Source organism: Agelaius phoeniceus, chromosome 3 (genome assembly GCF_051311805.1).
Source record: "Agelaius phoeniceus isolate bAgePho1 chromosome 3, bAgePho1.hap1, whole genome shotgun sequence".
Taxonomy (NCBI): Eukaryota; Metazoa; Chordata; class Aves; order Passeriformes; family Icteridae; genus Agelaius; species Agelaius phoeniceus.
Window position 1 is genome coordinate 104203820 of NC_135267.1, and position 12230 is coordinate 104216049.

Sequence of the window (12230 nt, forward strand, 5' to 3'; positions counted from 1 at the left end):
AACAAGGTAACCCGAGCCACAAGTCATTTATCTTTTTAACACCCGAACGTCACCCAGGGATTCTCGTCAGCCGCTATTTCAGGCGTTAAATCCCCTTTCCTGTTGATTAGGGTTGGAAGCACGCAAAGATTAGACATCCCCCAACGTCCTTTCTCGCGGAAATTTCCAGATATTCCGCGTTTTGCACCAACTGGGGCCAACCGGGACGCACGGGCCCGGCCGCTCCCTCAGCGCTTCCCGCCAAAGCTGCGGGCGGGGCGGGGCCGGGGCGGGGCCGGGCGCGCGGGTTTGGCGCGCAGGGCGGCCCGCGCTTCCCGCCGCGGCCATGTCTCGGCAGAGCACCCTGCTCCGCTTCTTCTCCAAGGCGGCCCCGCCGGCCGCCACCGAGCCCCGCAGCGAGCCCCGCCGCGCCTCGGGGGAGCGGAACGGCCTCCAGGCCGCCGGCAGCCCCCCGGGCGGGGCGGGCCGAGCGGCGGCGCGGCGCGGCGAGAACGGCGAGAAGGGCGCGGGGGGCGGCGCGGCCGCCAAGGCCCCCAAGGCCGCCAGGTACCGGCGGGGACGCGAGAGGACAAGGCGGGAAGGGGAGGCGGGACGGAGCTGCAGGCGCCGGCAGTCTGAGCGGGACCCTCGGGGTGTCCGTGTGTCGCTGTCGGCCCGTGGCTGGCGCGGTCCCCGCCATTCCCTGGATGCGGTGCCCGGCCGATTCCCTGGATGCGGTGCCCGGCCGGGCCCGCGGGCTGGCCCGCAGCGGCCTGGGCTCCCGGCGGGACAATGGGACACCTGCGGGGACGGGTTGTGCTGTTTGGAAGTAGTGCCGCGCTCGTGTTTTAAATTTGCTTTCCGTGCTGTGTCACAGAGGGACACAGTGGGTCAGGCTGGAGGGGAGCAGAGTGGGGCATCTGGCCCAACCTCCCCGCTCGAGCGGGGTTATCCCAGAGCACATGGCACAGGGCTGTGTTCAGTTTTGAGTACCTCCAGGGAGGGAGGCTCCACCTCTCTGGCCAATCAGTTCCAGTGTGCAGTCACACACGCAGTCAAGAAGTTCTTCCTTGTGGTCTGGTGGAACTTTGTGCCCTTTGTCTTTTGTCCTAATGCTTGGTATTACCAAGGAAAGCCTGGCTCCATCTTCTTGGCAACCCCTTATTTAGGTATTTATACATACTGATGAAATCCCCTCTCAGTCATCTCTCCTCAGGGCTGAACAGGCCCAGCTCCCTCAGCCTCTCCTCTTAAGAGAGATGCTCCTTTCCCATAGTCATCGTTGTTGCCCTCTGCTGGACCCGCTCCAGGAGTTCCTTTTCTCTCTTGTGCTGAACACCACGATGGCAGGTGTCCCACCTGTCAGCACACTGAGTGTCACTGGTGGCTGGGCCACAGCCTGCAGGAGTGTCCCAGCCATCATCTGTGGAAGTGTGGCAGTGGCTGGGGTGAAATCTGTGGGAAGGAGGAGAGAGCAAATAAAAGCTGCACCAGGTGCTTTGCAGTGCAGGTAGAGTTTTTTTATTTATTCATTTTTTTGTAGCCTGAGGGTTTTTAAAGTCTTACTCTTTAGGTGCCTGGTTGAAAATTAGTTTCTACAGGAAAAGGGCATGTAGTGACAGGGTGAGAGGGAACGGCTTCAGACTGAAAGAGAGTAGGTCTAATTAGATATTAGGAAGGAATTCCTCACTGTGAGGTTGGTGAGGCACTGGCACAGGTTGCCCAGAGAAGGATGTGGGTGCTCCACCCCTGGAAGTGTTCAAGGCCAGGCTGGATGGGCTCTGAACAACCTGGTCTAGTGGGATGTGTCCCTGTGCATGGCAGGGGGCTGGGACCAGGTGCCCTTTAGGGTCCCTTTGAACCCAAACTGTTCTGTGATAAAGCTCTGTCTCTGTGGGAATCCAGCAGAACTTGGAGGAGCACATAAAAATAATTTAGGAGAAGAGTTGGTGGTGGTATGGAAGAACTGTGTAATGCAGGTTGGAGGGCAGAATGCTCAGCAGCAGTGTGCAGTGACAGCTATGAAGAGAGCTGTTCCAGATGTTTGCGTTCCTTAAACAATACGTGTGTTGTCTCTACAGTGTCTCCTGTGAATATTCTCCTGGGGACCTGGTGTGGGCCAAGATGGAAGGCTATCCCTGGTGGCCATGTCTGATATACAACCACCCCACTGAAAGGACAATAGTCAGAGGAAAAGGAAAATCCACTCGTGTCCACGTGCAGTTCTTTGATGACAGCCCTACGAGGGGCTGGATCAGTGTTAAATACCTGAAGCCATACAAAGGTAAGAGATTATGTATTATGTCCAGAATTAAAAGTCCAGGCCCAGGATATGGGGTAAATAAAATTATTTCTGCTGCAGTGTTTCTTCTCAGCAGTGCAACATTTCTGTAAATAAAATATATTACTTGAGAATTGAGTGTTGGTGAGGGCAGTGCTTGTAGTTACAGATCAGAGTTGGTGTTTGTGATACTGAAGAAATGACATGGCTAACTAGTGAAAATCAAATGTAAAAATGAGTTAACATTTTGCATAATAAATCTCACCATTTTAACAAACATAATCTGTTTTCCTCTGTTTTTCATAATTCTACTGTTGCTGAAAACTGAATCATTGGCTGTAAACTGTCTTGTTAGTCAAATACTTCATATGTAATAGAGTATTTCTGATGCCCTGTAGGATTTGCTTGTGTCACTGAAAAAAAAACTGTCACTGAATTTAAATAGTTTCTCCCTTTATACAGTCAGAGTTCCATCTCGTGATCATGTAGCCACATTTTTGTCTCCTCTATACTTCAGTGTGCTGCACTTCAGCCATGGTTTTAAATTAAAATGGTAATGTTATTGCCATGAGTGTTAGCATAATTTATTGCAAGTAAAATGGTGCATGGTTATATGTGTCTTTCCCCAAAGTATTTGGAAACAATCAAAATATTCTGAGAGCTTGTAGTTGCACAAAGAAGCAACTACAGGTAAGGGGAATTAATCAGTTTGCCAAAAGAAAATGGCCAAAATGAAGTTTAAGCACAGATACATAGATCTATCATAGGAAAAGTGTTGAATGCAGAACAGATTAAAAACATTCAAAAATACCTGTTTGCTTTAAATTCAAACAAAAAGCATTTTTATGTACAAAGGAGAAGTGTTAGAGTCTTTGGGTAAGAAAATGGGTAAGTTTCTTGGGTTGCGTTATTTTTTGTACCTGAGTAAGTGCAGACAGCACAGGGCCAGACCTGTAACAGGTGTGCAGGAAGAAGTGGAGGTGCACAGCAGTTGGTTAAGTGAATATGCAGGTGTTGCACCCTTAAATTTGCAGCTCAATTGTATGAGAAGATTTTTCTTCTGACGTTGTTCAGTCACATTTAATATTAATGCAAAATATTTTTAGACTGCCTCATTGCATTTGGAAAGCCAAGAGGGGGATCTGGATTGTTAATGTGTTGCCTTTGCGCTGTCGAAGCAGCTACTTGTAACTCCCTGCTTTGCTACTGCAAACTGGGATTTGATTGTGAGTGAGAGTTTTGTTTGAGTTGTTTCTGGGTGTTTGGCCTCCTCCAGGTCCGCTGCCTTTGTGTGCCACTGGTTTAGAGCTGAAGCTGCAGTCAGTAGTGCTGGATGATGGGGTTCACAAGAGTGGGGAAAAGGACCTGAAATCGGTCTGCAGGGTGGTTGGCTTCGGGTTTGTGTGTGTGCAGGTGGTGGCAGGAGGGGCTGTGCAGGAGGAGGAGGAGGAGGAGGGAACGCAGCAGTTATTAATAGCAGGCTTTGTTCACTGCCCTGCAGCGGCAGCCTGGGTGCCCAGCGTGATTGGCCATCAGCTAATCTGGCTAATGGGCTGGGCTGGGTGCCTGGCTGCACTCAGAGCACCACTTTGCAGGCCAGCAGAGCTTTCAGGTCTGTGCCATAGGTGGCCTGTGCCTAGAAAGTGAAGATAACTCTGGCTGAACCTACCTGTCACTGCTAAAACAGCCCTGTGGTCTGTCAGTCTGTCTGCTGCTCTGCCAGTGTTAACTGCAGTGCTAACTACAGTGAGGGTGAGTCAGAGCTCAGCCCAGGAGTGCTCACGTGTGCTAATGAGTTACAGAAATAGAAGCAATTCTTCAAGTGTTCATGGAGGTAGGCATTTCATTTGTGAATGGGTGTACTTTCCCCGGGGGTAGTTCATCAGGATGAAGGAGTGATAGATTGCTGTATTCAAGATGTGGTGAGAATGAGTGGTAGCAGCTAAAAAACAGGAGTTTAGTTATCTGAATATGAATGCTAGTTGTCTGAATGCATTTAAAAGTGAACTATGATCACTAGACTTAACAAATGTTAAGTCTAGCATTTAGCATTTGTTCTTAACAAATCTGTGTTTTTTACAGGTTCATCAGACAAGGAGACGATGAAGGGAGGTATGTTTTACAGCACAAAGCCTGAAATTAAAAGAGCCATGGTGCTGGCAGATGATGCCATGAGCAAAGATAAAACCCAGAGGCTTGAACTGGCAGTATGCAATGAGCCTTCAGACACAGAGGAGGAAGAGGAAGAAATGGAGGTAAAATGTTTCTTAATTGCTGTCACTTGCAGAAATATTGCTAGAACTTAGAAGCTGTGACTTGGAGCTGAGCATGGAATATCCTGCAGTTCTCTGGTACAGTAATCACAGCTTATCTCCTCGTTAATCTTGCACACATATGTATCCATTTGTCTTTTTTGTACTGCTTCTGTGTTGTCAGGTCATATGCTGGTCTCTCATCTTTTCTAGTTGGAAAGACAAGTCTCTTTGGTGTTCTGTATGGTAAGGACTGACCTCAGAATCTACTCAACTTCTCTGACTCTCTTCACTCATCACTCCTTGGTGACCTACTTTTTCACCCAGAAATGCTTTTTTCTGATGCATCATTTTATCTTCTCTATCTGCTATTCATAGTCCCAAGTTGCCCTAAGTTTGATCTGGAGTTTTAGTGTGTCTTAATATATGAATTTATACCTTTTTGACTGTTCATCTAAGGCATTAAATTGCATTTTTGGAGCCCACCCTCATCTTGTGGAGTAGCACTAAAATACCAGTTCTTGCACTGTTAACAGCAGTCTTGGTGGAGTAACTAAAAAGTGATGTTTTATTGTATTGTATTCATGTTGTGTTGATTCAGCCATTATTTCAGAAGCACCATATGCCTTGGAATAGATTTTTTTGGAGAGGAATGGTATGAGGACACTGTCAGGGGGATGCTGGCTTCCCTTAGCTCATAATATTCAGTCTCCAGTGTGACAGTGCCCTGAGGGACAGGTGCCACTCCAGGCATTGTGTTATGTGCAGTGGCCCTTCGTACTCACTACAGTCCCTCCACTGCTGGTTTTCCATTAAAGTTTGAAGCTGAAAAGGCAAATTATGGAGTTGCTTTCCTTTCTCCTACATGTGCCATATTCTTTTTTGTGTAGTTTAAATGCTTTGTTCATCAGCATCACTTATGCACAGTATTGAATGAGTTTTTAAAGTATAGAAATAAGAGTGATTATGCTACTGGCCAGTAGAAGTTACTTGTCCAGAAAAAACCTGGGTTCTGTTAAGATACTTGGAATTGGCTGTGGCTCTTCTGTCTCTTGCTTGAAGCATCATAGGTACTGTGTTATTGCACATTTTTGCACTTCTTTATGCAGCAGTATCTTTGTAGCCAGAATTATCTACAGACAAAATAATTTATTTTTCCAGGAGATGAGTGAAAATGCATCAGGCAACAGTGAAGACTGTAATAGTGAGGAGGATGTGAAAAGCAATAAGCGAGTGATGAGCAGGGAAAGAGCTGTGAAAGCCAAGAGAAGGAGAGTGTTGGATTCTGACAGTGACCACGATGGCTCTGATGTGGAGTTCAAGCCTGATGGGAAAGAAGCAGCCAGCAGTGAGGAAGCCAGCAGTGGGGTGGATGAAAATGAGTCTTCTGACACAGAGACAGAAGCAGAGAGTGTTGCAGAAAGCCCCGTAAAAGTCCCTTCGAAACGAAAGAGAAGAGAGGTGAAAAAGCCTGCTAAAAGGAGTAGCCCGGGAAATGACTGTTCTGAAACACCCAAAAGAGCAGCGGCAGTCTCTTCAGAAGCCAAGTCTAAGCTGACATCCTTTGCAGCACCTGAAAGTTTTGAATCTCAAGCAAATGCTTGCAGTGGAGGCACTGGTGGCTTCTCGGTGTGGGAGCACGAAAAGCTGGACTGGCTGCAGGAAGGGAAGAGGAGGGATGCGCACAGGAGGCGTCAGGGTGACCCTGACTACGACCCCTGCACTCTGTATGTGCCCGAGGATTACCTCAACAAGTGCACGCCGGGCGTGCGGAGGTGGTGGCAGCTCAAAAGCCAGAACTTCGACGCCGTGATTTGCTACAAGGTGGGGAAGTTCTACGAGCTGTATCACATGGACGCAGTCACCGGCGTCAATGAGCTGGGCCTCATCTTCATGAAGGGCACCTGGGCCCACTCGGGCTTTCCAGAGACGGCGTTCGGCCGCTTCTCCGACGTCCTGGTGCAGAAGGGCTACAAGGTGGCGCGCGTGGAGCAGACGGAAACGCCCGAAATGATGGAAGCGCGCTGCAGGTCCGCGGGCCACTCCAGCAGGTTTGACAAGGTGGTGCGGCGGGAGATCTGCAGGATCATCACCAAGGGAACGCAGACCTACAGCGTCATGGACTGCGACCCCTCTGAGAACAACAGCAAGTTCCTGCTGAGCGTGAAGGAGAAGGAGGAGGCGGCCGGGACGCGCCTCTACGGCGTCTGCTTCGTCGACACCTCCATGGGGAAGTTCCACGTCGGCCAGTTCCCGGACGACCGCCACTGCTCCAGGTTCAGGACTTTGGTAGCTCACTACACCCCTGTGCAGGTGCTGTTTGAGAAGGGGAACCTGTCTGTGGACACACAGAAGATACTGAAGGGCTCGCTGGTTTCTTGCATTCAGGAAGGGCTGACCGCGGGTTCCCAGTTCTGGAATGCGTCTAAAACACTAAAAGTCCTTCTTGAGGAAGGATATTTCAAGGAGAAGCAGAATTCTGAAAATGGATGTTCTCTGCCCTCTGTAATCAAATCTCTGACTTCAGAGAGTGACTCCCTGGGATTAACTCCTGGTGAAAACAGTGAGTTAGCTTTGTCAGCTCTTGGGGGATGTGTCTTCTATCTCAAAAAATGTCTGATTGATCAGGAGCTGTTATCACAGGCAAACTTCGAGGAATATGTCCCTGTGGATATTGCTATTACAAAAACCATGAGTTCAAGTAGTTTGTTTGGCAGAACTGGCCAGCGGATGGTGCTGGATGGAGTCACCCTGATGAACTTGGAAGTCCTGCAGAATGGAACCAATGGAAGCACAGAAGGTACTTTGTTGGAAAGGATTGATTCTTGCTGTACACCGTTCGGGAAGCGACTCCTGAAACAGTGGCTCTGCGCTCCACTTTGTAATCCCAAATCGATCAATGATCGTTTGGATGCTGTTGAGGACCTCCTGGCAGTGCCAGATAAAATGTCTGAAGTCACTGAGTACCTCAAGAAACTGCCTGACCTTGAAAGACTGCTCAGCAAAATTCACAGCATTGGGTCACCACTCAAAAGTCAGAACCATCCTGACAGCAGGGCCATCTTCTATGAAGAGCTCAAATACAGCAAGAAAAAAATTGCTGACTTTCTGTCTACCTTGGAGGGATTCAAAATAATGAATGAAATTGTCGAATTCATGGAGGAGTTTGCCAGTGACTTCAAATCCAGAGTCCTGAGGCAGCTGGTCACCCACAAAGCCAAAAATCCCGATGGCCGCTTCCCAGACCTGAGTGCAGAGCTCACCAGGTGGGACACTGCCTTTGACCACAACCAGGCTCGGAAGACAGGAGTGATTACCCCCAAGCTGGGCTTTGACCCCGATTATGATGGAGCACTGGAGGATATCCGAGCTCTCGAGGAGGACCTTCGGAAGTACCTAGATAAGCAGCGCAAGCTGCTTGGGTCCAAATCCGTGCAGTACTGGGGGACGGGCAAGAACCGGTACCAGATGGAGATCCCCGAAAGTGTCATCTCCCGTAACCTGCCCGAGGAGTACGAGCTGAGGTCCAGCAGGAAGGGCTACAAGCGCTACTGGACCAAGGAGATCGAGAAGATGCTGGCTGCCATGGTGAACGCCGAGGAGCGCCGCGACGCCGCCCTCAAGGACTGCATGAGGCGCCTCTTCTACAACTTCGACAAGAACAGCAAGGACTGGCAGACAGCTGTGGAGTGCATTGCTGTGCTGGGTAAGAGCTTTGCCTCCTTCTGACACTGTAAAACTACCCCTGTGCTGGTGAAGTCTGATCTGGGGAAGCTCATTGCCAGCTCTTGACTTGTGTTTGAAAGCTCTTGATTGTGGTAAGGGCTTTGATAATTAACAGTGATTCCCTGTTTCTGTCCTGTTGCTAAATAGCAGGAGAGTTGCTGGGCCTTGTGATGTTTGCAAGCTATTTCTTCATTCCCGTTGCATGGTTGTAGAAGTGCAGCCAAGTGTTTCTCCCAGTTCAGTGTAGCCTGGTGGGCCTCACTGCTTCCAGAGCCTTGTGTATGGATTAGTAGCTTCTTATTAAATGGAGCTATAAAAATCTAACCTGCTGGTAAGCTTTTTTTTCTATCTGAGCAGGATGCTTTCTGGCCATCCTTTAAAAATAAAAATGCTCAGTGTTGAGCCTTGAAGAAGGTAGTCTACTAAGAAGGCTTCCCCAAATCCTCCTTAAATTTGTGAGATAGAAGAATCTCCTGTATTCCCTTCTCAGGACTGGCATACTTCTGTCCTGTGGATTTTCTGCTAGGATGAGGCACTCTGGGATGTCTTTGTTCCAGGGAAAAATGAAAGCAGTCTCTGAATGCCACTAGAGCAGAAAAGGGAGGGCAGGCAGGCAGGGAGTGTTGGCTGGGAATGGATTTGCTGGGAGAGCTGGGAAGCAGTCACATCAGCCACACCACAGCTCAGGGCAAGTGCTGAATTGGTTCCCAGCAGAGAGGAATTCAGTGTCCAGGCTCAGCTGTAATGTGTGTACATAAAGCCTCTAAAATCATGAAGAGTCTCATTGTGTGGGTGATCAGCTTTTAGAACCTCAGGGCTCAGCTAACTGAGGGGTCTTGTGCTGCTGCTTCCTGCTGGACACACAGAGTTTTAATATTTATACAGTTTTCCTCTGGCAACTTTCAAGCAGAATTGGGATTCTTCACAAAATAATTCACTGTCACAGAAGCTGATTTCCTCCTTGTTCTAAATGAAAAACCAGTGCAATACATTATTGTTTTATACATGAACTTTTGAAATGAAATGATGTAGATTTTAAAGGCTTTTGAACTAAAATAACTATAGGGGAGCATTTTTATCATGACATCTATAGAATTCTGGAAGGAATGAGGAAAGACACTGTAAATATTCCCACCTTTTACTTGTTCTGGAGTCCTTCGTGGGTGTTTCCCTTATGAGGAAAATGGAATAAAATAGAAAAGTGTTTCTACAAAATTGCTGTTCAATGAGTAAATGAATTCCAGTGCATGAAGAAATTTGAAAGTGTAACTGACTGTAATTTCTCTTCATTTTCTAGATGTCTTGATGTCCCTTGCTCACTACAGTCAAGGTGGTGATGGACCTCTGTGCCGACCTGTAATCCTGCTGCCTACGGATAATGCTCCTCCCTTCCTGGAACTCAGAAATTCCCGCCATCCATGCATCACAAAAACTTTCTTTGGAGATGATTTTATTCCCAATGACATCGTGATAGGCATCAAGGATGAAGGCAGCAGCAGTGAGGCCTCCTGTGTGCTGGTAACTGGCCCCAACATGGGTGGCAAATCTACGCTCATGAGACAGGTGATTGTCGTGTGTCCCAGGGTACCTGTGGGGTTTGGGTGAGGGAATTACAGGGCCTGGCTGTCATGGGTGTCACAGGAGGTCCCAGATGTGGCCTTCAGGGTGTGCAGCAATTGCACAGGCTGGTAGAAAGTGCTCATGTTCAGAGAGATTGTCTGCTTTAGTAGGGAGGGGTAAGTTTTAGTTGTCCTAGGAGAGTTGGTTGGGAAGAGGTGATAAGAGTACCGTTTATCTTTTTCAAGTGATTTACCCAGGACTTTGCATCAGCTGGCAAAAGATGCTTCTGCAGGTTGAACGAGCTGAAACTGGAGATCAGCAGGGAGGTTGCTTTATAAACACTGCTTGCTGTGATAATTTGTGTTTTGAAGGCTTTCAGAGTAGTTCAGTCCTGCCAGAGATGCTGCTGCTGCAGCCTGGAGCTGTTAAAGCCGCGGGAAGCTTTTTGTACTCCAGTCCCTGTTTTAGGGGAAACACAGCTTCGTGCCCTCGCTCTGTGTGTGGAACTGAATCTGCAAGCACCATTGCAAATGTGACTGTCCCTGTTTGCTGTGCAGGCTGGTCTCCTGGTGGTCATGGCCCAGCTGGGGTGCTACGTGCCCGCGGAATCCTGCAGGCTCACGCCCATCGACCGCGTGTTCACACGGCTCGGTGCCTCCGACAGGATCATGGCCGGTGAGTGCCTCACACACAGCTAGCTGCACAGGGGGCACCAACTGTCTGCTCCTGCTTCCAGTGGCAAGCTGGAAAGGGAACAGTATCTTGCAGGGAGAGCTGTGCATTCTTTTCTTTTGTTGTTCAGAGTGGAGACAGGATTGTACTTGGGCTTTGTTTTTTCATGTGTGCGTCCGTTCGATTTTTGACAGATGCACGGGATCACTTCCTAATGAATTTTAATATTAAAAGCCTAACTCCCAGCTGGATGCAAGTCCGAGGAATATCTTTTTTTAGAATTGATTATATTCTACTCTCACTGATACCTTTTGTAAGTGTTCTGAAATAGAACAGTGATGTTGGGGCAGCTGTTGCACAGGAGTTTTTTGTACCTTCCTGCAAGGACTGCACAAGTCCCTTGTTTCAATCAGAATACCTTATGTTTGAAATCTGATTTCTTCTGATGAGCAAGAGAGGCAGATGTCCTCCTTGGAAGTAGTAGTTGACAGTTCTTGGAGTATTTTGTTCCTTTAGTGGAGAGGAAGATACAAGTGGAGGATGACATGACAAGTGGAATGGTGAAGTCTGCCAGTGGTGATGGGCAAAGTGCCACTGGGCTAGAAAAATAACATGATTGTTGTACTAAGAGTAGTATCACTGCTCATTAAGGAGGGCACAGATTTTCTGTGATCTCTCTGCTGAAAAATGTGGGTCAGTGAATATGAAAGGAGTTAAGCCCACTGAACTTGTTGCACAGGAGGAATTTGGAAATGAATCATTCCAAGTTCTTAATTAAAAAAAATATTGACACTTCCCCAAATCAAGGCTCTTCTATTCAGCTAGAGAATGTTATTAAGGCTTTCTTTGCCCAGCTTGTCTCCATTTTGTTTAATTTCACTACAAGAAGAAATCAAAAGTGTGAAAGAATACTTAAATGCTTATGGTAGAGATGAGAAGGGCCCTTCCTTCATGAGAGATGGTCTAGCAAAATGTAGCATTTTCAATTTTTTTTCAGTTAACTGAGGACTATACTTCTGATTTGACATTTCAATTGTGAGGGTAAGCACTGCAAAGAACGAGCTGTGAAATCTGTTCTTGATGCATTTGTTTGCACACTGTCTTAAACAGGAAAGCACTGAAAAGTTGTTCCATGGCAGTCACTTTGTAATGGATGTTAGCAGGACTTTTATGAAGTTCATTTTTTCAGTAATAAAATTTTAGGACTTTATTTTCTGAAGAGAATAAATGGTTATTCTTAAATATTGTTGAAACCATTAAATCTGGCAATTTCTTTAAATAAATGCAGAAAATCAGGATTGGTGGACACTGCTTTAATTATTAATGTTAGAAAACTTATGTTAGAGCAAAGCAGTGCTCATGCAGCATGAGCACAGGAAATAAATGCTTGCCTTTAATGGAATGAATTGCATTAATTGCTGCTACTTGTAATTATTTGTAATGATCTCCACAAAGAACAAGTAAGTCCCGACTTTGTAAGTGTGGGTTTATCACGTGGAAGGGTGTGAATAATTGTGTACTTCTGCTCATAATCTGCTAAAACCAATTTCAGGTGTAAATTTCAGGCTTTGTATTATCTGGGTTGCTGAAACTCCCATGAGATGCTTGAGCCTTAGCAGCAGAATATTGCTTTTGTCATACTTCATTCAAGGAGAGAACATACAAATAAAGCCTTTATTATCCAAATAGTTCCCTCCTGACATCACAACCAAACCAGTAATTCCAGTCTCTTAGTCTTTGATTTTCTGCTTGTTTTTTTT

The 12230-nt window shown here is 47.2% G+C and overlaps 1 protein-coding gene across 3 annotated transcripts in view; it reads left to right on the top strand.

The window, feature by feature from the left end:
- Positions 1-12230, top strand: part of MSH6 (mutS homolog 6) — a 124638-nt gene that overhangs the window by 110349 nt on the left and 2059 nt on the right. For 2 of the 3 annotated variants that reach the window (XM_077176048.1, XM_077176049.1), the window contains exons 3-7: positions 2061-2263; positions 4343-4515; positions 5674-8218; positions 9536-9801; positions 10356-10473. In XM_077176048.1, coding sequence (XP_077032163.1) covers positions 2061-2263; positions 4343-4515; positions 5674-8218; positions 9536-9801; positions 10356-10473 — 3305 coding nt within the window. Of the gene's footprint in view, positions 1-290; positions 547-2060; positions 2264-4342; positions 4516-5673; positions 8219-9535; positions 9802-10355; positions 10474-12230 lie in introns of those variants that run through there. The other variant, XM_054629130.2, reaches the window with a different exon arrangement.